Genomic DNA, 22711 nt, shown 5'->3' with positions numbered 1-22711 from the left:
TTCCCACCACCCTTCTGAGTAATACCCCTCCCCACCCCCTCACTATATATAAGGGTCTGGTGACTTCTGTTTCAGTGTATCTGAAGAAGTCTGCATGCACATGAAAGCAGAGGGGGGTTTGAAGTTTGTGGCCAATTCAAGTTATTTGCATTTTCTTCCTGTCTGAGTTCTCCAGAGCAAGGAGCTTTCCTGACTGATGTGGGTGAAGGGGTTAATTTCTAGAAATCTATTAATTCAATAATGTGCACATTTGAATAGCTGCGGAAGGTCTTGTGAGGAGAGGAAGGTAGAGAAACGAAACCAGGATTGAAGGTGATGGAGGCTGAACCTTTTTGAAGAAAAGATTTTTATTCAGACTGGTCAAGTGTTACTGTTTCCTTAAGAATTCACCTGCAGAATAAATTCTGGAAAGGGAAAACACAACAAGCAACAACAATTTATTGACTATTTTGTTATTTCTGCTTATTTCGATGAATGAATCCTTCCCAAAGTGCCCTTGAGAGGCAAATACTCTTGTTTTAATCTGAGTCATTCTGGTCCAGAGAGAAACACTTGCTGGGCCTGTGAGGCAGATTCCATCTCCTCAGGAGATCCTGAAGTGGGTTTTATCTCCTGACAGGTGAAAGAAAGGGAGGATGGTATCTCCAGAGAATAAGGCTCCTGAGAACGTGTAGAGTTCGGTTCCTGAGTCAGCATCAGAAAAAGACACCTCCTCCCCTTCATAGTCCAGAGTCACTCGGATCCTCTTGGGCTCCCAAAACAGGGACAGAGGAAGGTAATCAGGGGGGTCAAACGCCATATACTCACCTCCCGACTTCCCCACAGCCCAGATCCCTCCCTCAGAACTTAAGGCAAAGTCACCCTTCCTCTCTGCAGACTTCCTGGTAACCCCCACAGTCCAATAGACCCACTTTCCCTCACTTTCCACAGTGACTTCCCAGAAATGGCAGCCTGCTGTGAATCCTTCATGTCCCAACACAGAAGTACGGTTGTTGAATCTCTCAGGATTATCGGGCAGGTCTTGCTCTTTGTCTCCGCATCTCACGCTTTTCCGATCCTCGGACAGGATGAGCCTGGGATGGGCTGTGTCGGGATCCAGAGTGACATTTGCTGTTTTGGGGGGAGGATGAGGGAAAAAGAAGAGAGGCAGAATCAGCCGAGAGTCAGAGAGAGACATCCTGATCCAAAAAACACCCCAGGTACCAGATTCCCTCTAAAAAAAAATGGGAGTTCTTTGCCTCACATCTAAGATTAGGAGTCTTCCAGAATAAATACATTCCTTTTGGATTTTGACTCACTTTTGTTCCTCTTTTTATAGTCAATGTATTTATATTGTTCCCCTCCTTTCAATCTATGTATCTTCCAAGAAGCAAAATCACCCAGGAAACATTATCCTATGCCAGGCTTCCTCAGCCTTGGCCCTCCAGATGTTTTTGGCCTACAACTCCCATGATCCCTAGCTAGTAGAACCAGTGGTCAGGGAGGATGGGAATTGTAGCCTCAAAACATCTGGAGGGCCAAGGCTGAGGAAGCCTGTCCTATGCCCTTTTAAAATGCTTTTTTTTTGGGGGGGAGGCTATTGGGTTGTATTATTATTATTATTATTATTATTATTATTATTATTATTATTATTATTATGTATTTTGTGGTTTTATATCTTTATTTTATTCTGTGAACTGCCCTGAGACCCTTGGGTGTAGGGCAGTATATAAATTCAATAAATAATAAGAATATTCAGCTCTTCTATATTAGTGAAGGGGATAGTGGCCAGTAGATGGAAACTATCCTCCTTTGACACTCTCTGGGTGAATTAGCCATTTGGAGCTCCCATGGGGTGTTGAATGAGGGCACCCCAGTTCAGATCAGCAGAGGACAGCTATCGACCCCTTAATAACCTCATTTATAGGAAGAGCGTCAGTGCAGACTGATCAGCCAATTTTAGCTCAGCTGGAGGTAAGACTAATGCTGCTTCAGGGGTAACATTTCAATGAGGAAAACAAAGTTGGGCAACCTAGCAGATACCCTTGAATTGCAAAACTTTTCGTAGAAGCGTTGTACCACTAACATGCAAGTTTGCCTTCCTAGTGCATGCTAAAAGCACTTTAAATAATGTATTGTCTTTTGCAGTTTTCATTGTAAAGCTGGTTCATTGTCCTGAAAACACACCTGCTTTTGTATATTTAAATACAGTGGTGCCCCGCAAGACGAATGCCTCACAAGACGGAAAACCCGCTAGACGAAAGGGTTTTCCGTTTTGGAGGTGCTTCGCAGGACGAATTTCTCTATGGGCTTGCTTCGCAAGACGAAAATGTCTTGCGATTCCTGGGGTTTTTTTTCCGCTCCCCACCCCCTTTTTCTAAGGCACTAAGCTGCTAATAGCCTTTTAGCAGCTAATCTGCTAATCCCTTAAGCCTTTAATAGCCGTTAATAGCCCTTAAACTGCTAATAGCGCTAATAGCGCTAATCCGCTAATGGGCTTGCTTTGCAAGACGAAAAAACCACAAGACGAAGAGACTCGCGGAACGGATTCTTTTCGTCTTGTGAGGCACCACTGTATTGTCTTTTGCAGTTTTCATTGTAAAGCTGGTTCACTGTCCTGAAAACACACCTGCTTTTGTATATTTAAATACCTTGAAACAAGGGAAAGTTGGCTACGGTGGGGTACCTATTGAACTAGAGCTAATACCATCATGTGCATGCCTCCCACTCACAAGCCCCACGGCTCAAAGATTTTTTTCTCTAAAAAAATAAGAGGCAAAAAAATTTGAAAGAGAGCACTGTCCCTCCACAGTGAAGCATCTCTTCCCAAAGTTGCTCTGGAAGCAGAAGGATGTTTAGGGTGGGCTGTTTCTTTCTGGCCCCTTCCCACTAAGACCAACTCCTCCTCCCTGACCTGACCTTGCTGAGCCATTTCAGACCACAGATTTCTCCCTACCAAATCAGCCATTAGCACCTGTCTTCTTGGAACTGCTTTTTAAACTTCCAGAAGATGAAGCCCCTCTTGGTCCCTTAACAAGGCCGGGGGTGCGGACAGTGCTGGGTCTGGTCAGCAAAACAGATCTCCCTAAATTTGGGCTAAATTTGCTAGGTGGGGGCTATTGACAAGGCTGCCTCCGATTCTCAGGTGATGGAAGCCAGAAACTGGAGAGGGCCACTGCCTTCCAGTCCTGCTTAGGGGCTTCCTGGTGGCATCGGTTTGGCTCCTGCTGGGAAGAGGATTTTGGATGAGATGGACTCTTGGTCTGACACAGCTGCGAAGTGCTTTGGTCACATAATTCAAACAAACTATCTCTAGGCAGGAAGAGAACTTAGTATTCTTCTTCTGGGCAGTTTCTTTGGAGGGGAAGCCCTCTCTCCATCCTGTCTACACCTTCAATCCCAGCCTCTCTGCCTTTGTTGTACGTAGGGAAAACCCAAACAGCAGGGCCAGAGTCAAACTATGGATGGTTCTTAACTCTGCAGCACAGACCCCATGAAAGACCAGCGCCAACCCCTTCTGTGAATTTAGGCCTCCATGTGAAACTTACCTCTCTGAAGATTTCTGAGTAATGGATCATCTGAGGAAGCAAAAAGATATGATGTTTAATCTTGTTACGAAAGGATTACATCATATCTTAGCACCTGTTGTTTCCTTATTTCAAGTAGAAGATTAAATCAGAGAACAAATAATTGCAAACAAGGAACGGTATGACTAAGAAATTAAAGACACTAACATGATGAACCAGATGACCCTTGGAAACCTTTAAAACTCTAATATTCTATGCTTCTATGTGAAAACCAGAAACGGTACTCCATACTAGAAAATCGCAAAATAAAATCAATTTGAATTCATGAATGAAATAGAGATCTATACTGGAAGACTGGAAGGCCAGAAATGCCATTTCCATCTTTTAAAAAGATCCAAAAGAAAGCTGAAGGAAGGTTAAGATCTGACCCAAGTATAAACAGGTGGGAAATAAGAAGAAGAAGAAGAAGAAGAGTTTGGATTTGATATCCCGCTTTATCACTACCCAAAGGAGTCTCAAAGCGGCTAACATTCTCCTTTCCCTTCCTTCCCCACAACAAACACTCTGTGAGGTGAGTGGGGCTGAGAGACTTCAGAGAAGTGTGACTGGCCCAAGGTCACCGAGCAGCTGCATGTGGAGGAGCGGAGACGCGAACCCGGTTCCCCAGATTATGAGACTACCGCTCTTAACCACTACACCACACTGGCTCTCTGAAGCTGGCATTTTCAAGCATGATGACAAACCAAATTCCACAGGAAGAATTGGCAGTGCTTAAAAATGTAATTCCAAGGGTCTTAGGCAATGGGAAGCCCTCCTTCATAGAATGGGGTCGATATCATAAGAAGTGTGAGTCCTTTTAGACTCTTGAAAGGTATTCTAAGTCTTTGAAGTCCGTCCGTCCCCATCAAGTGATATGTAAATTTTATGAAACAGATAAAAATAAAAGTAAAAAATCTAGTGGAAAACCAGTGATATGACAGGCAGGAATGGGACTCTTCCATTATAGTCCCAGACTGATGTGCAGGTTCTTCACAGGGAACAGCTCTGCCTCCAATCCAAGGCTTCAGCCTCCCTCCCAGTTCATTCATGAGACATACAAAGAACCCAAACACCACTAGAGGACTGTTACCCAGAGTTACGCCATTGGGGGTCCCAAAGTCTGCAGAAACGACGGTTCAACAGCCATAAAATATCAGTCCCCATCCCTCCTGTGAAACTGTTCTCCCCATGAAATTTACCTTCCTGAAGCTGTTCTTTGAGCAACAGAGCATCTGAGGAAGCAAAAAAGATATAGTGTAAGGGCAACACTCTTCCACCTGAAATAAATCTCTATACAAAAGTAACGCTTCATAACGTAGCATCTTCAAATTCAAGAAAAAGATAAAGAAGTAGAAAAAATAATTATAAACAAGAAAATCATAGGAAGAATCTATGAAAACCACGAAAGCTTTAAAACTCCATAATCGTAAAGCAAGCTTACAAATATCAGAATAAAAATATTCAGCATAAATCCTGATATTCTCGGAGTTTTGTCACTATAATTGGTGTCTAGTAGAGGGTTGGAGAGGAGGCAGCACAATAGGAATCCGGTAAAAGGAGGCAGAGGGGAGATGGAGGCAGCCTTAACATCTTCCCCAAGTAAAGTGGTGGGGAAAATTATTAAAACTAAAATTGTGAAACATAAGGAGAAGCGAAGGCCGATGAGGAAGGATTGGCAGAGATCTCAGGCAAAAGGAAACCCTTCTTCACAAACCTTCTACAAATCTTTAAGGTTGTTAACAAGCATAATTGTGCCCTTTGGGGCTCATGTGCTCTTGCTTCCACTTCCACTGTGGGAACTCTCAGGAGATCTTGAAGGCCGAAGCCCTAGATATGGCAGCTGCAGGGCGACGTCTGAGGAGGAGACGGCTCAGGCCTTGGCTCCACTGATGAGAAGCAAGCCTGAGCAGGAGGCAGAGGGGGAACTGAGGGCTTCTCAATGTCCTTTGACTCCATTCAGAGCAGGAGAATCTCCAGAAGGACAACCCCAGATTGTGTAGATGGGGAACCAAAAGGAAAAAAGGAGGTTCCATATAACTGTAAACAGATGCACACTGCAGGAAAAAAACCCTGACTTTGCTCTATTTTTCAGGCTTTCTTTACAGGATCCAGAGTGACAATATACACGGGGGGAAAGGAAATGATGGCTGGAGCACCAAGAAGGAAACTATCCTGGTGGCACCCCATCAGCAGCAGGAATGGAATTCAACGCAACAAGAGCCTGGTATGTTCAGTTCTGAACTAATATAACGCCCTGTGTAAAATCCTTGCAGGCCGTTTTCATTACCTTCAAATTGTTCCATGACATCCTCCACAAGGATATTTATATCACAAAATTCCGAGATCCTCTTCTTCAGCTCTGGGAAGAAAGCCAGTGGATTCTCTTGACTCTCCCTTTTCCCATACCTGCTGAAAAGAAAAACACTGTTAGCCTGTTCAAATCCACAATTCCGAGTACATGAAAAAGATGGAATTGAGGAAGAGAATTGCAGAAAGCTCAGAGGGACAGGAAGGCACAGAGGGGAAAGATTATTCCTCGCTATAAACTCCACAGCCAGACATCATGGGGCCACAACAGCACCCCAGGCCTCTGAGTCTCCCCTCTGATGTCTATTCAAAGAACAAGAAATGAATATAATGTGCAGGAGGCAGAGAAGAGCCTCCAGCCCTGCGTGAGGTGATGGGGGGGGGGGGAGAGAAGGCATAACTCTGATTCTTGCAATGAGAATTGGGGGGTTACAAGTTCCGAAGATGAGGCCCTGCTTTTACCTGTGAGGTGCTGCATGGAGTGAGTCCTACAATCTCCCCCCTTCAGCCCCTGGAGGGCCATGTTTGAGGTTCTTGCATCCCAGCCTCATGGAGTGATACTAATGGAAATGAGCCAGATCCACTTACCTCTCCAAGGTGCCTCTCATATCCTAGAGGGGAAAAGAGAAGGGAATTCACTGCACACCACAGGCCACACTAGGAAGACCCCCTCAGACCCTGGCCCTCGGATGTCAGTCTGCCTGGCACATGACAAAATTTTGGGTAGGAATCAGCCAATTTTGCTTTCTCTCAGTTTTCATTTTTCCAATGTTAAGTTCTTAAGTTACCCAGTCTTAAGTTCTTGAGGACAGAAATGGGGTTTTTTTTCCTCCCGGAGGTGAGATAAATAGACATGATGACAAGGCCTTAGTTGAGTCAAGACAACATACCAGCGTGAAGGAGCTGCAAGATTTGTTACTTCATATGAGGACAGTGGTACTTCGGGTTAATAACTTAATTTGTTCCGGAGGTCCGTTCTTAACCTGAAACTGTTCTTAACCTGAGGTACCAATTTAGCCAATGGGGCCTCCTACTGCTGGAGCAAGATTTCTGTTCTCATCCTGAAGCAAAGTTCTTAAGCCGAGGTAATATTTCTGGGTTAGCGGAATCTGTAACCTGAAGTGTCTGTAACCCAAGGTACCACTGTAGTAGTGCTGGGTGGCCTTTGTGAGCATCTCTGTACTCTAGGCATCTCACATGAGTCCCTAAAACAATGGCGGTTGTCCCTTGTCTGCCTCTGGGTGAGAGAGGGTGGGGCGAGAGGAAAGGACAATCTCAATGCCTAAAACCTGGGGTGTCAAATAAAGAAACTGCGCTTAATGCTAAAGCTCACTTCTCGTTTGCTCAATTTTATTTTTTCCTTTGATCCAAGGCAGCCAAAGCAGCCTCTGGGAAGCCCAACACAGGCCATGAAGGCAGCATGGCCATGCTAGAAGGCATTAGGAGACCAGTATTTTCTGCAAAGAGCAGAAAACCGCATCCAGTTCCATCCACCACAAAAGAATCTCTAGTCTGCATTCAGGTGAGAAAATCATCCCAGCTCTCCTGACTAGAGCCTCCATATACTGAGCCCCATACTATTTGTATAGATGAATGAGGCACATAAAAGTTTGCCAGCACCCTTTTCCAGGCGTGAAGCCTTGTGCTGCTCCTGCCACCATCTTACCTGCAGGAGTTCATTCGCTGGCTTCCGGCGCTTCTCCTCCAACTCCTGGATGCTCCTTTCAAGAGAGGAGAGTTCGCTGGAGAATCGGGCCAGCTGCTCATCCCTTTCCCTTGCAATCTGCTCCTCTACGTCTTCTATCTCATTCAACAGGTGCTTTTCTTGTTCCTCCAGGAACTGGCGCAGTTGCCTGAGCTTCTCCACTGTTTTCTGCCTCTCCGTTTCTGTCAATTTCTGCAAGAAGCAGTAAGAAATAGGAAAAGAGCAGGCCGGAGTCTGGAATGTGTATTTACAACATCAGAAGGAGAGACGAGAGAATTCCACAGGGAGGCCATGCTTGATTTTTCATAGACATAAAACCAACCCCTAGCAGCTAAAGAAGGCCTCTTCTTCAGACATTAAAGTAAAAATTGGAGGGTGGCAGGAGGTTGAAGGGATGAACACACGCTCTCTACCCTCTCCACTGCCATTTCCATTGCCTTCCATTTTGTTTATGGCCACAGCATAAAGCAAGAGCCTTGTCATGATGCGGAAAAATGAGAAACAGGGAGAGGATGAAATGGGCAGATTTCCCATCCCTCCTCAGTCCTGACTTGATTCTTCAAGTAGTTGTTCCCTCCCTAATAATCACAGTGATACTTACAAGGAGGGCTTGGCTTTCCTTTTTCAGGTCCAGTTGATAGGCCAGAATTTTCTCTCTCTCTTTCATCAGGATCTGCAGGCGGCTGCTGATCAGTCCCTAAAGAGGAAATAAAAAACTCAGGCTAGACATGGAGAGATGGAGCGATAAATTGAGTATTACCCTGACTTCTAGTATGCGGTGGCCCTGCTCTTAATAGTTTCTCTCCCTCTTCTGTTTCATTAATACTTTTAATTGAGCAGATTTAATATGCAACAGTTAATGCTTGTATTTTTTATGTTTTAATTAAATGATTATAAACTGCAAAAGTTTGGAGAAAAACCACAAAAGATTTACTGAGGTGGGGATATTTTTAGCAGGCTTTGCCAATCTCGCTACCCTCCAGAAGTTTTGTTTAGGGAACTTTTTAATGTTTGATGTTTTAATGTGCTTTTAAGATTCTGTTGGGAAACCCAGCCAGATTGGGGGGGGGGGTGGTATAAATAATAAATTATTATTGTTGTTATTCTTATTTATATTAGCGTAAAATAAAAAATACAAACAATAAAAAATGTTCAAAGTCACAAAATATAGTGGTTATATCTTCCGCATAAACAAGAGACTATGTAGAAAAATGAAAGGTGCCAGGGCTGGCCCAATACATTTCATTGCCTGAGGGTAACCGTTAAAAAATGGTACCCCTCACCATGTTCCACTCATACAAAAAGCAAGTACCATATTTACCTAGCTGGGAACTAGAGAGGCCCTTTTTGAGCCCTTTGAAGCCTCGGAGATTTTGGCAGACAGAGATGCTGAGTGCCATCCACAAACGTGGCTACTTTATGGCTCCCCTCCAACTTCCCAAGGTGCGCAAAAAACAATGGGGGAGGGTGGATGACCGGACATCAAAAGTGTTCCACCTCGGTGCAAACCTGTCAGCTTCTGCCAGCTCCCCCCACCCCACAGTGGAGATGCAGCCCTGGGAACTGGAAAGCACCCAGGGGTCATCTAGTCCAACCCCTGCAATGCAAGAAGCACAGGTAAGATTTGTAGATTTACCGCAGCATGCAATTTATGGCTACTATGAGATGCACCCATCCTCAGAGACAAGTCTTATCAGCATCATCGTTGCTATCATTTTATTATCCCAAAGGGGTAGCAGTGTTGCACTAGTTTTAATGTTTAATAGGTTATTGTATTTTAGTGTTCTGTTGGAAACTGCCCAGAGTGGCTGGGGAAACCCAGCCAGATGGGCGGGGTATAAATAAGTAAATAAATTATTATTATTATTATTATTAGGCAGAAAACAACAATGAGAAAGTCCCAGGACTTCAAAAGCTTACTATAGGTGCTGCAATGTGTGTTGATAAAATTTCAAATCCTTAAAAGGAAGGGAATCAATTGATGTGTTTAAGGGTACTCTTCCATCCTTACTCAGGAGCAAGCTCCACTGAACAACCAGCATGCAAATTGCATCCAGACAATTCATGTCATGCCTTGTTCAGACGTGTGAGCCACAGAAAAGCACATAGAAGTATCCACAGCTATTCCCTCCCCTGCTCAAGATCCCGCGTGGTTTCCTACCTTGCACTCCTCGTAAGCCTCCTCCAGAGGAATCACCTTGTGGTTTCCATGTGCCTTGGATTTGCCACACACCACACAGATGGGGGCTTCGTCCTCCTTGCAGAAGAGCTTCAGGGGCTTCCGGTGCTCCTTGCAGACTTTCCCTTTCCCTCCTTCCTCCTTTCCCTCTTGGAGGCTGAGCTTCTTGATTAATTCCACAAAGTTTACCAGCTGCCGGTTGGGGATGAGATTATTTTGCTGGACTGCTCTTCTGCACTGAGGGCAGGAAGCCTCTGCCTCAGATTCCCCCCAGCACTGAGCCAAGCAAGACCGGCAGAAGTTGTGCCCACACTCTGGGATGGTCACTGGATCCTTGAAGTAATCCCGGCAGATGGAGCAAGTGGCTTCATCACGGAGATCCTGGACGGGACTCCCTGCAGCAGCAGCAGCCATGGCTCCCTCCCGCCACTTCCTCCGATCTCACTTCCTGGGTTTTTCTGCAAATGACTCCGGAGTTTATTGCTCACGTGATTTATCCTTGCTCGTTTCCTCCTCGCTTTGTATTTCTTATGCAGTATATGCATGGCGGTGCATTGTCCTGAGAAGGCATTGTGTACGTACTTTTATAAATAAATGAAATAAAGGAAATCCCTGGCATCGTGCAGCAACAGCAGCCTCCGCTTCAAGAAAATCCACCTCCCGGAGGGCAGGGCTTTGTAGCAGCCCGAGATCCCTCCCCCACCTCCTGGATTGGACATCTTGATCCCCTGCTCAGCTCTGGGATCTGGTGGGGTTAGGCAGGGATTTTTCAGGGGCGGGGCTGCCCTTTCTCCCCTGCTTGGAATCAACTAGTTTGGGTGAACAAAGTTCCTTGAAATATTTCCAACAGCCTCTGTGAACTGCACCAGAAAGTACCTCCCATAAACGCTGCTGGAACTAGAGGTGAATTAAATTTGTTTTGGGTAAAATGCTTAGAGATTTTATTACCATCAGTCATGCAGTACACAAATGTTGTTAAATAAAATAAGTAAATCAAGGACAGCCTGGACATATCAGTTGGCTAGACGGTGGTGCTGATTACGCCAAGGTTGCAGGTTCGGTTCCCCTGTGTGGGACAGCTGTGTGCTCCTGCATTGCAGGTGGTTGGACATAGATCAGTGGTGTCCAAACGTTTTTCAAAGAGGGCCAGATTTGATGAAGTTAAATGAATAGTATCAAGAAGGTCATGAGCATTACTTAAAAAATGCAGAAGAGCTGCAGCTCAGGGGAACAGCGTCTGCTTGGCATGGAAAAGCTACCAGGTTCAATCCCTTGCATCTCCCATTTCGGACTGGGAAAGGTGTCAGTCTGAAATCCAGCCACAGCCACTCACTGTAGACACTGCAGAGCAAGATGTGCCTGCATCTAAAGCACCAAGCCAGCACGATCACACACACACACACACACCAGTGCATGGCATCTCCAAGACTGACTTTCTGTTCCCCCAGTTCAGGGAGGCTGGAGCTGAGAGATGTGCTGTGTTTGAGAGGCCTGCCGCTTCCCAAATTGTTTTCCTGCTGCCTCAAGAAACCAGTTATTGTTGTTAATTCAAGAAAGTTCTCCTTCGAGGCTTCCTGTCCCAGGAGGGGACAAGCAATCTGCCCACCCCCTGCTCTGATGCCCATGATGGAGGCAGGCGGGCAGAGGCACATTATCTCCACAGATAATTATCATAGCACTAGAACTCGTAGCCCCCAAACAAAGCTGAATGTTGGGAGATCCAGGACACATCAAAGCATTGCATTGTGCAGCCCATAATTAAACTATGGAACTCTCTGCCACTGGAGGCAGAGATGGCAACCAACGTAAAATCATGAAATTGCAAAGTTGGAAGGGACCACAAGGGTCACCTAGTCCAGATCTCTGCAATGGAGGAATCTTTTTCCCAACGTGGTGCTCAAGCCGGTGACCCTTAGATTAAGACGACTGTGCTCCACCCACCGAGCTGGGGAGAAGACAAGGGGACAAATTCACGGAGCACTAGGCTGTTAATGGCTCTTAAGCACAATGGCTCTGCTCTGCCTCCCCAGTCCAGAGGCAGCAGGCTTCTAAATCTCAGTGGCTGGAAGCTGCAATGGGGGGGAGGCTGGTTTTGCTCTCTGGTCCTCCTTGCAGGTTTTCCACAAGTGTCTGGGTGGCCCCTCTTGGGTGCTGGACCAAGTGGGCCACTTTTGTGTCCTTCAACAGGGTGAGTGGAGGCTCACAGGGAAACGTATGATGACACACAAACGTAGCCAACATCATATAGGAGATGGACCAAGGGGAGGTGGCCCTCATGCAGGTGGAGAAAGGTGTATTTCAGGAAAAGAAGAGCAGGCTACAGCGGTCAGTAGTAAGCGGTGCTGATAGTGGAGCCAGAGTGAGTCCTGCCTGATATTTGAGAGTGGTCAATTCAATAGGCATTTGTTGTTCTACTTATTAGTATCCCAGGAGAAAAATCAGATGCACCTGGTGCTGAAAAGACGCTCCTTTGGGGAGCACTGTGTAATTGGGGTGGGGCTCAGGAACACAGGGAAGATGCCCTGTGAAATGTATGGGGCAGCACAGCCCATGGGGCCCCTTCCAGAAGCTGCTGGACTGCAATTCCCATCCTCTCTGACCCCTGGCCATGCTGGATGGGTCAGAGGGGTGTTGGAGTCCAGCACTATCCAGAGGACACCCCATTTGATGCCCCCAATATACAGAATCTAGCCTGCAAATAAGGAACGTTAATGCATCAACCCTAAACACATATAACTGGGCAGAAGCCCCACTCAATGCACTGAGGTTTATTTCTGACACAGTGTGAAGATGGTGAGTGTTATGTATTGAAGTTCTCACCCTGGCCACCAGGAGTATTGTGTATGTAGTTTTCACTCAGGTCCACGTCAGTTATTTTAGGAGGGAAACCCTGGGTTGTTGTTGCTACTATGTTGACAGCCGGCTACCTATAAAAGCAGGCTGGCTGAGCTGTTTGCTGTTCAGTTCTGTTTCCAGCTTACAAATAAAGAGCTGCTTTGGAAGAATCGCTGTGTCATCTGATATGTTCGCCCACAACTTAACAGTGAGGCTGTATTTGCAGACAATATTTGAAGCTCATGCCCTGTTCAATTTCAATTTCATTTTCTTCCCTTCTGAGGTCTCCAGAGCAAGCAGCTATCCTGCCTGATATAGGTGAAGGGGTTCATTTTTTCCCCATCATCTATTAATCCAATAATGTAGGCATTTTCACAGCTGCACAATGTCTTGTGGGGAGAGGAAGGTTTCCTAGAAATGCACAGTTGCAAGAGGCCCTGAGGGTCATCTAGTCCCACCCCATGCAGTGCAGGAAACATTTGCCCAATGTGTGGTTCAGACCCACAACCCTGGGATTAAGAGTCTCGTGCTCTCCCAAATCAGACATCTCAAAAGGAAAACAAGGTTGAAGGTGAGGGAGCTCATTTGAGGAAAATATTGTTTATTGGTACTGTTAAATGTGTGACTATCTCTGCAGATGGAATTGAGGAAAAAGGAAGGAAAATGCAAAGCAACAACAAGAACCCCCTTTCCCCCCGTTATTTCTGCTGATTTTGACTGGAAAAACTGCCGAAAGTGCTCTTGGCAGGTAAATGTTTTTATAGCAGTCATTTTGGTGTGCAGAGAAACTCCTGCTGGGCCTGAGAGGCAGATTTAGTCTCCTCAGGAGATACTGAGGTACGTTTGGTATCCCCACAGAAAAAAGATAGGGAGGAGGGTCTCTCCAGAGAACGAGGCTCCTGAGAACGTGTAGAGTTTGGCTCCTGAGTCAGCGTCAGAAAAAGACACACGTCCCCCTTCATAGTCCAGAGTCACTATGATCCTTCTGGGCTTCTCCCTCAGGGAAAGAGGAGAGTAATCAGGAGAGGTGAAGGCCCAGTACTCGCTTTCCCAATTCTCCACAGCCCAGATCCCTCCCCCAGGACTGAAGGAGAATAGGCCCTTTCTCCTCACAGACTTTCTGGCGACCCCCAAAGCCCACTCTTCCTCACTTCCCACATTGACTTCCCAGCAATGTCTGCCTGCTGTGAATCCCTCACGTCCCAACACACAAGGCCAGCTGCTGAATCTCTCAGGATTGTCAGGCAGGTCTTGCTCTTTGTCTCCCCATCTTACGCTTTTCTGATCTTCAGACAGGATGAGGCTGGGATGGGCTGTGTCTGGATCCAGAGTGACATTTGCTGTTGAGGAGAAATGACAGAAAGAGAAGATTAGGCAGAGTCAGCTGAGAGACAGAAATGGACATCCTGATAATAAGAATAAGAAGAACCCACCCCCCCAAAAAACCATATTCCGTTTCAGGTCAATGGGATTTCTTTCCATCGCATGCATGACTAAGGCTCCTCCTTGCAGACTCTCATCAGAATATCTTACATGTTGGTTTTTAAATCGGTCTTCTCCACTTTCTTATATTCAGTGTGTATTGTGCCTGCCCTCCTCTCAACCCAGGCATTTTCTAAGAGGAAAAACCAACTAGTAAACCTTTTACTCATCTTATCTGTGCTAGTGAAGGGGAAAGAGAGGAGAATTGGAGGAGGCATGAGAAGAGAGAAGCTGCTTTCCTCTGACTATCTCTGTGGGAATTGGCCTTTGGGTTGGGATGGGAGATGAGGGCTCCATAATAATAATAATAATAATAATAATAATAATGATAATAAAAAATTACATTTGCATACTGCCTGTCACCCATAGGTCACAGGGTGGTTCACAGCATAAAAATACAACATAAAAACATATACAGGCGTCCCCTCACTTTCGCAGGGGTCATGTTCTGGGCCCTCGTGCCCACAAGTGAAAATCGCAAACTAGCTTAGCCGGGTGCCTTAGATGTGAGTCTAATGCATGAGAAAAAATTTCATGGGTTACTGTAAACCAAAAAACCAAACAAAAAAACTTGAGACATTTTGCCAAATTTTAAAGATCTGCCAGGGGAGAAATTTTTATCATGAAAATAGACGACCTGTCTGAGAAAAAGAGGACATGTGACAACCAGGCCTGAAAAAGGTCACTTGGAAAAGCAACCCAACTCTCTCTGGGCAGGAATGAAACTCTTCCCTCCTCAGTCTGACTCTTCTGGGCAGTTTCTCTCCCCCCCGCCTTCTGCATCTTCAAGTCCACCCTCTCTGTCATAGTGGTACAAACAGCAGGTCTAGAGTCAAGCTGTGGATGGTTCTCAACTGTACAGAAGAGACTTTTTACCCCCCATGAAACACTAGTCCCCACCCCTCCTGTGAATTGGGGTCTGCATGTGAAATTTACCTCTCTGAAGATTTCTGAATGACTGGACATCTGAGGAAGCAAAAAGACAGGCTTAATGGGCTACACGGCAACAGCTCCCCAAATTTTTTTTTTACAAAACATCACCATAACATAGCATTTGTTGCTTCCTTATTTCACACAAAAGATTAAATCATAGAACAAATAATTGCAAAGACAACAACTGTAGGCCTAAGGAATTAAAACAACTAGCATGTTTGGCTGTGATTCCTGCATTGAAGGGGTTGGACTAGAAACTAGATGATCCTTGGGATCCTTTCAAACTGTACTATTCCATGATTCCATGGGAAAATCAGAAATGGTAAACTATATTAGAAAATGGCAGAATACAATCATTCAAAATCTACAAATAAAATGAGGATCTGTACTGGAGGGCTGGAGGAAGGTTAACATCTGCCCCCAAGTAAACTAGTGGGGCAAAGCTGTTGAAACTGGCATTTCCAAGTATGCTAACAAACCAAATTGCACAGGGAAAATCGGCAGAGCTTTGCACTGTACTTCCAAGGGTCTCGTGCAATGGGAAGTCCTCCCTCATGGAAAGGGGCTGATCTCTTAAGAACTGGGGGAACTCTGAGGAGATGGGGATGGCTGAAGCACGAGAAATGGCTGGTGAGGTTGAAACTCTGAGGAAGAGGCGGCTCAGGCCTTGGCTCTGCTGCTGGGAGACCAGCCTGGGCAGGAGGGGAAGGAGGGACTGGGTGCTTGCGGGTGCCCTTTTTAACACACTTCACGAGGGGGAATTCCAAGCAAATCTCAAGAAGCCCGAAACAACCTCTCCAGGTTTTGTGGAGGGAAAGGAAACAAGTGAGGTTCTATGTGAATCGGGACATTGATAGAATTCCCAGTGTGAAATCCTGGCAGCCATTATTCATTACCTTTCCATTGTTTCATTGCATCTTCCACAAAGTGAATTACATCACAGGATTCCAAGATCTTGTTCCTCAGTTCTGGAGGGAAAGCCAGTGGCTCTCCTTCTCTGTTCTCTCTTTTCTCATATCTGGTGAAAAGAAAAACAATATCAGCCCATTCAAGCCCACAATTTCTGGTAAAGAAAATAAAGGAATTGAGAGGAGAAAGCCGGCTGGAGGAAGCCCAGAGGGACAGGCAGACAGTGAGTGGGGAGATTCTTCCTCACTACAGACTCCTCAGATGATTGAAATTACCACAAAGTCCATGAATAGAAAGTGCAAGAGAAATAAAAGAGCCCCCATCCCTTTGTGAAGTGATGTGGGGAGGGAGGAGGCAGTGCTCTGGCCTTGATTCTTGGTGGGAGAACTGGGGGGCTACGAGTCCAAAATAGGGTCCCCTGCTTTTACCTGTGAGATGCTGCAGGCAGTGAGGCCTACAGTCTCCCCCCTGCAGCCCCTGGAGGGCCATGTCTGAGGTTCTTGCATCCCGGCCTCATGGAGTGATACTAATGGAAATGAGCCAGATCCACTTACCTCTCCAAGGTGCTTCTCATATCCTAGAGGGGAAAAGAGAAGGGAATTCACTGCACATCACAGGTCACACTAGGAAGACCCCCTCAGACCCTGGAGTGGAGGAACACTAGCCCTCAGATGTCAGTCTGCCTGGCACATGGCAAGCTTTTGGGTAAGGATGGCAGAATCAGCCAGTTTTTGTTTTTCTCAGTTTTTATTGTTCCAATCTGAAATTATGAATTTTGCCAATATCAAGTTCTCCACATTTCAACATCAGTTTGCAATTAATTTTTTGAATCCTTTTGAAAATCCACCAGTATTTTAGGGAAATTTCACGTTTGTGGGTTCAAGAGAAGATTATACCCCATCTCTTGTCTTAGATTATAATTTATTAATTTAATTCAGTTTGCATTGTGCAATTCAGACATAAATAAGCCTAAAGGATAATCCAACTAGGACATTGTCCCAAATTGTCTTCCATAGAAGTATCCAAATTTCAAATTCTATTTTCCATCTGGAAATTTAAAAATGCACCTGCAGCATAAAATGCCTCCAGAGGGGTAAAAAAACAGCTCAGTGTTTCTTTGGTCTCATCCACACTTCTACTTTTCCTGTGCCCAGAAAACACAAGTCCAAGTGGTTTTGTCTTTGCCCTGCCTATTTCCCTCAGGAAAAACCTGCTCCTCGGTGCAACATCAAAGCAAACGTCAATCCAGAGAAAACCTGGCTGAGGTTTGCTCTAATTGAGCAGTAAACAGTGGGTTTTCCTGGAGGAAAGGGGTGAGACAAGCAGCAGTCTGGATGAGTCCCTCTGTCTTGCTCTTTCCTCACTGTGACTGAGCACCATTCTGGGTCAATCTGTATCCATGGGGAAGGGGATCAACCCAGAAGTCATGGAGGGAACGGGAAGAGAAGCTTGGTCAAGAGACTGGCTCATGTCGGAAGGAGCCCTGAACGCATCCTAGACAAAGCCCAGCACAGGGCATGAAGGCAGGATTGCCAAACTGGAAGGCATTCAGAGACAGATCATCAGCAAAGAGCAGAAAAGCACCTCCCTTTCCATCAAGAACACGGACGAATCTCTAGTCTGCATTCAGGTGAGTTAAGCATCCCAGGTCTCTTGGGTCTTCCTGTCCATTACAAACCTGACTAGAGGCTCCATCATCTGATCCCCTGCACTCCTTGTATACATGAAAGGGGCACATGAAGGATTGGAGGCAGCCTTCTCCTGGAGCCTTGGGCTGTTCCTGCCACCATCTTACCTGCAGGAGTTCACTCGCTGGCTGCTGACTCTTCTCCTCCATCTCCTGGATGATCTCCTCAAGAGAGGAGAGATTCCTGGAGAGTCTGGCCAGCTGCTCATCCCTTCTCCCTGCAATCTCCTTCTCCACCTCTTCCACGTGAGTCAGCAGACGTTTTTCCTGTTCTTCCAGAAACTGGCGCAGTTGTCTGAACTTCTCCACAATCTTCAGCCTCTCCGTTTCTGTTAATTTCTGCAAGAAAAGAGGAGGTCTGGATGTGGAACATGGTCAGTTTTCAAACATCAGGAAGAGAATTATGAGAATTCCACAGGGAGGACACTTCTGATTTTTTGGAGACATGAAACCTCCAGTGGCTAAAGATGTAAACCTATATTTTGAGGGAAGCCCCTCTCCATTGCTGTTTCTGTTGACTTCTATTTTGCAGAGGGCTACAGCCTAAAGGAAGAAGCATTTTTTCTAGCCACGGATGTAGGGTAAAGTACGTATTACAATATTTATACAAGGAGGTAGCTACCCTAACATCTGATTCGTTTTCAGAATAATAAATGAATAAGCAGACAAAATGGAAAAATGAGAAATGCAGAGAAGCTGAAATGGGCAAATTTCCTCATCCCTCCTCAGTCCTGACTTGATTTTTCAAATGCTTGTTCCCTGTCTAGTAACAATAAAGACACTTACCAGGAGGTCTTTGCTTTCCTTGTCCAGGGCTGCTTGATAGACCAAAATTTCCCCTCTCTCTTTCCTCAGAATTTCCAGGCAGCTACAGATCTCTCCCTAAAGAGAAAATGAAAAACTCAGGTTTGATTGAGACAGACAGAGAGTTGATAGATATTATTCTGGCTTCTTGCACCCAGTGGCCTTGCGAAGTAGTATACAGAAGGAAAAAAAAGTCCATAGGTTTTCAACCTTTCTGGACCAACTACCTTCTTTTCTGCGGCACCCCTGTGGGGCTCAGGGACCCAGTTAGGTCACCCCTTGCTTGCAGAGCTGACATTATTTCCGTTGCATGGCACAGAAGCATTTTTGAACCACTGTAGTAGAACAAGTGATTTTTAAAAAGGGATTAAGAGTTGCCATGAAAAAGTCATCTTTTCCCCTTGTCTTTGCAGATGCTACTCTGAACCACTGAGTCCTTTGCCATTTGGGATGGGAGGAGATCCTCAGGCCCCCCCCCCCGAAACCTCATTGCACAGGCCCCACACCACCCCCAGAATAAGCGTGCTCCCCACCAGTAGGTGCTTCCACCCCCCCCCCCAAATCTGCTTCCAACAGATACTGGGGGGGGGGGGGGGAATCCTGCACCATCTGGTCAATTCCTGGCCACCAGCCGATCCCTTGCTGCTCTCTGTTTTGCAGGGCATTGAGGAAGCATCCTGACAGCGAAAGGAGACATGTACTTAATTGTGTATGTGCAATTTACATTTGTAGTGTTCTTAATAAGTACAAAGCAACCTTGCTGGGGGATGTGGATGAGGTTAACCCTTTCTCTCCCCACCATGGTCCCAGTTCAAATCTTTGAAGCTGCTGTGATTATTTCAAGGAAAGATCCCTTTGTCACCCCAGCAGAGAGAAAGACTTCAACTCCCTCCTCCCAGGAGCCCTCAGGCGTCCCCTTGGCTGCTTTTTACATAACAAACAACCACCACTTAATGCCATGCCTAATTTGGATCTGAGAATTAAAAAGAAGAATCCACAGCTATTTCTCCCCCTCAAGATCCAGGGATCTCCTACCTTGTATTCCTCCAAAGCCTCCTTCAGAGGAATCACCTTGTGATTTTCATGTATTCTGGATCTGTCACACACCACACAGATGGGGGCTTCATGGACTTTGCAGAAGAGCTTCAGGGGCTCCTGATGCTCCTCACAGACTCTTCCGTTCCCTCCTTTCTCCTTTCCCTCTTGAAGGCTGAGAATCTTGATTAATTGCAAGAAGTCTGCCAGTTGCCGGTTGGAGATGAGATTCTTTTGCTGGACTGTTTCTCTGCACTGAGGGCAGGAAGCCTCTGCCTCCGATTCCTCCCAGCGCTGGATCAAGCAAGACCGGCAGAAGTTGTGCCCACACTCTGGGATGATCACTGGATCCTTAAAATATTCCAGGCAGATGGAGCAAGTGGCTACATCAGAAAGATTCTGGTCGGAACACCCAGCAGCAGCCATGGCTCTCTCACGCCAAAGACCCAAGTTAAGTTTCACTTACTCTGTTTTCTGCCACCAGGAGCTTCCTTTCCTGGAAATGACTCAGAAACTCAGAGACCACGTTAACTTTTTTTTTTTTTAAATGTCCCCAGGTCTTTGCAGCTGCTGAATGTTTTCTCAAGGAGCAGCGAATGCTTCTGGATTGCTTCCTATGCTTTTGATTACACACAAACACACACATACCTAGTAAGTTGAGGTATTCATACTAACATATTCATTCGTAGGCTTTCTTGTAATTTTTGAATTGGAGAAAATCTGCTGCTGCCATAAATTGATGGGAGTTTTGATTTAGCAAGCGGGATTTGATTCCATGAAGAAAACTCCTAAAAGTCTGGTTGCTAATTTTAACTTAATCTGTTTTTAGCAAGCTGGCAAAGAACTTCAGATTGAAACAGACGCTTTCAGCATTGCCAAGCTGGTGTCCTCTGTTTGCCTAAGACTACAACTCCCATGCAGATGACACAATGCAGATGACAAAACATTGATGGCAGAAAGTGTGGAGGAATTAAAGAACCTTTTACTGAGGGTGAAAGAGGAGAGTGCAAAATATGGTCTGAAGCTCAACATCAAAAAAACGAAGATCATGGCCACTGGTCCCATCACCTCCTGGCAAATAGAAGGGGAAGAAATGGAGGCAGTGAGAGATTTTACTTTCTTGGGCTCCATGAGCAGATGGTGAGAGCAGCCACAAAATTAAAAGACGCCTGCTTCTTGGGAGAAAAGCAATGACAAACCTAGACAGCATCTTAAAAAGCAGAGACATCACCTTGCCAACAAAGGTCCGTATAGTTAAAGCTATGGTTTTCCCAGTTGTGATGTATGGAAGTGAGAGCTGGACCATAAAGATGGCTGATTGCCGAAGAATTGATGCTTTTGAATTATGGTGCTGGAGCAGACTCTTGGGAGTCCCATGGACTGCAAGAAGTTCAAACCTATCCATTCTGAAGGAAATCAGCCCTGAGTGCTCACTGGAAGGACAGATCGTGAAGCTGAGGCTCCAATACTTTGGCCACCTCATGAGAAGAGAAGACTCCCTGGAAAAGACCCTGATGTTCGGAAAGATGGAGGGCGCAAGGAGAAGGGGACGGCAGAGGACAAAAAGGTTGGACAGTGTTCTCGAAGCTACCAGCATGAGTTTGACCAAACTGTGGGTGGCAGTGGAAGACAGGAGTGCCTGGCGTGCTCTGGTCCAGAGGGTCACAAAGAGTCGGACACGACTAAACAACAACAAATGACAGCTAGAAGCCACTGAGAGTCTTCTCCAGAAATCTGTCCAGTCCTCTTTTAAAGCCATCAATGGTGTTGGCCATCTCTCCCTCCCTTCTCCCGCGGGAGCAAGTTCCTAGTTCAATTCTGCCTTTTTGAAGAAGGACTTTCTTTTGTCTTCCTTGAAACTTCCTGCACCCAGTTTTGTGAGATGCTTGCAAGTTCTAGTGCATTGAGGGAGAAAAATACTTCTCTCATGTCACCTCTTGCTCACCTTTTCTCTAAGCTAAAAAGTTTTAAATTCTGCAACCTGTCTTCACAGGGGAGTTGCTCCCCAATTATGATAACACTCTGAAAGTTAAAACAGTGTTCCAATGAGCAGTCAAATCCTGTCTCATTATTTTGGATGCTTCTCCAACCTGCTTTCTTTTGAACTCATGCTTTCTGTTTTTTTGTCGATGTTTCTCCTTCAACACACACTATTAGTTGGTATACCCTATGGTGCGTATAACAACAACAGCAATTCGTGATCCCTTCACTGTGAACTGCAGAGTTTTCTGCATCTTTCCTGGGTTGGGCTCCCAAGGAAAATCGGAAAATCTTTTCAGGAAAACAATGAAAGGAGGAATGGTTTCATCTGGATCAGATTTATTAGAATCATAGTAGAGTTGGAAAGGACCCAGAGGATCATCTAGTCGAGCCCCCAGCAATGCAGGAATAGGCAGCTGTCCCATATGGGGCTCGAACCTGCAACCTTGGCATTATCAGCACCATGCTCTAGAGCAGGGGTCTGCAACCTTTAAGACAAAAAGAGCCACTTGGACCCGTTTCCGAAGAAAAAAAACTGGGAGCCGCAAAACTCGTCATTATAAAAATAACTTTTTTGTCACTTTTTTATTATTTCTTTGTTTGACCCCTCAGAATTACTCCTCCTCATAGAAATAAACGTTAAATTAACAAGTTACCTTTTTGTGTGTGTGTGTTCTTCACTCCCCTTCAAAACAGTGACCAGCGTACATGCCCCCTTTCAATGCAGTGACCAGCGTACATGCCCCTTACAATGCAGCGGGCGGGAAGGTGACGTCGCGACAGTGCGTGACTAACGCACGCACTGCCCCCATGCGACGTCACAGCCAGTACAGCGCCCGCCACAGTGGGGAGTGTCGGGGCGCACAATGCGCCTCCTCCCCTCACTAGTATCCGCCCCAGAGCCGCGACAAAGGTGTAAAAGAGCCACATGCGGCTCCGGAGCCGCGGGTTGCAGACCCCTGCTCTAGAGTCTAACCAACTGAGCCATTAGTCCTGTTAAGGTGAAGCAGTGTTTTACCTTTCAGTTAGCGTTCATTGGACTATAGCCGACATCAGTCCATTTGCCACTAACAAGGTGACATTAGCCATAACTGCTTTGGGTAGAATTTAATACACTAGACGTAAAAATAGAGGTCAGGAACTTAGGGGTGCCAACCGAATGCCCACATCCAATCCAGAAGCTCAGGAGGTCTATATATTGTGTGGTTTGTAGATTCATTTTATCTGTCCAAACCAGGGTTTTGCAAACTTGGGTCTCAGCTGTTTTTGGACTACAGTTCCCATCCTCCATAATCACTGGTCCTGCTAGC

General features: G+C 45.8%; 2 protein-coding genes across 4 annotated transcripts; both read right to left on the bottom strand.

The window, feature by feature from the left end:
* Positions 1–329: 329 nt before the first annotated feature.
* On the bottom strand, positions 330–10408 carry LOC310670541 (zinc finger protein RFP-like). 2 transcript variants are annotated; one of them, XM_083426044.1, is made up of 8 exons: positions 9719–10408; positions 8159–8254; positions 7519–7749; positions 6441–6463; positions 5833–5951; positions 4745–4777; positions 3528–3557; positions 330–1110 (listed from the first exon to the last, which is right to left on the bottom strand). In XM_083426044.1, the coding sequence occupies exons 1-8, from the start codon at positions 10148–10150 to the stop codon at positions 584–586; spliced, it is 1491 nt and encodes a 496-aa protein (XP_083282170.1). In that variant the 5' UTR covers positions 10151–10408; the 3' UTR covers positions 330–583. The 2 variants fall into 2 exon arrangements, with proteins under 2 accessions (XP_083282170.1, XP_083282171.1); XM_083426045.1 differs by lacking the exon at positions 6441–6463 and having other exon boundaries at positions 5833–5954; positions 7502–7749.
* Positions 10409–13268: 2860 nt separating this feature from the next.
* On the bottom strand, positions 13269–19887 carry LOC310670435 (zinc finger protein RFP-like). Of its 2 annotated transcripts, XM_083425799.1 has the most exons (7): positions 19422–19887; positions 18369–18464; positions 17691–17921; positions 16450–16472; positions 15883–16004; positions 14990–15019; positions 13269–13911 (listed from the first exon to the last, which is right to left on the bottom strand). In XM_083425799.1, exons 1-7 carry the CDS (start codon positions 19845–19847, stop codon positions 13394–13396), a joined length of 1446 nt encoding a protein of 481 aa, XP_083281925.1. In that variant the 5' UTR covers positions 19848–19887; the 3' UTR covers positions 13269–13393. The 2 variants fall into 2 exon arrangements, with proteins under 2 accessions (XP_083281925.1, XP_083281926.1); XM_083425800.1 differs by lacking the exon at positions 14990–15019.
* Positions 19888–22711: the final 2824 nt, after the last annotated feature.

Source organism: Podarcis tiliguerta (genome assembly GCF_965153285.1).
Source record: "Podarcis tiliguerta genome assembly, chromosome: 2".
Taxonomy (NCBI): Eukaryota; Metazoa; Chordata; class Lepidosauria; order Squamata; family Lacertidae; genus Podarcis; species Podarcis tiliguerta.
This window is presented reverse-complemented; position numbering and strand designations above follow the sequence as displayed.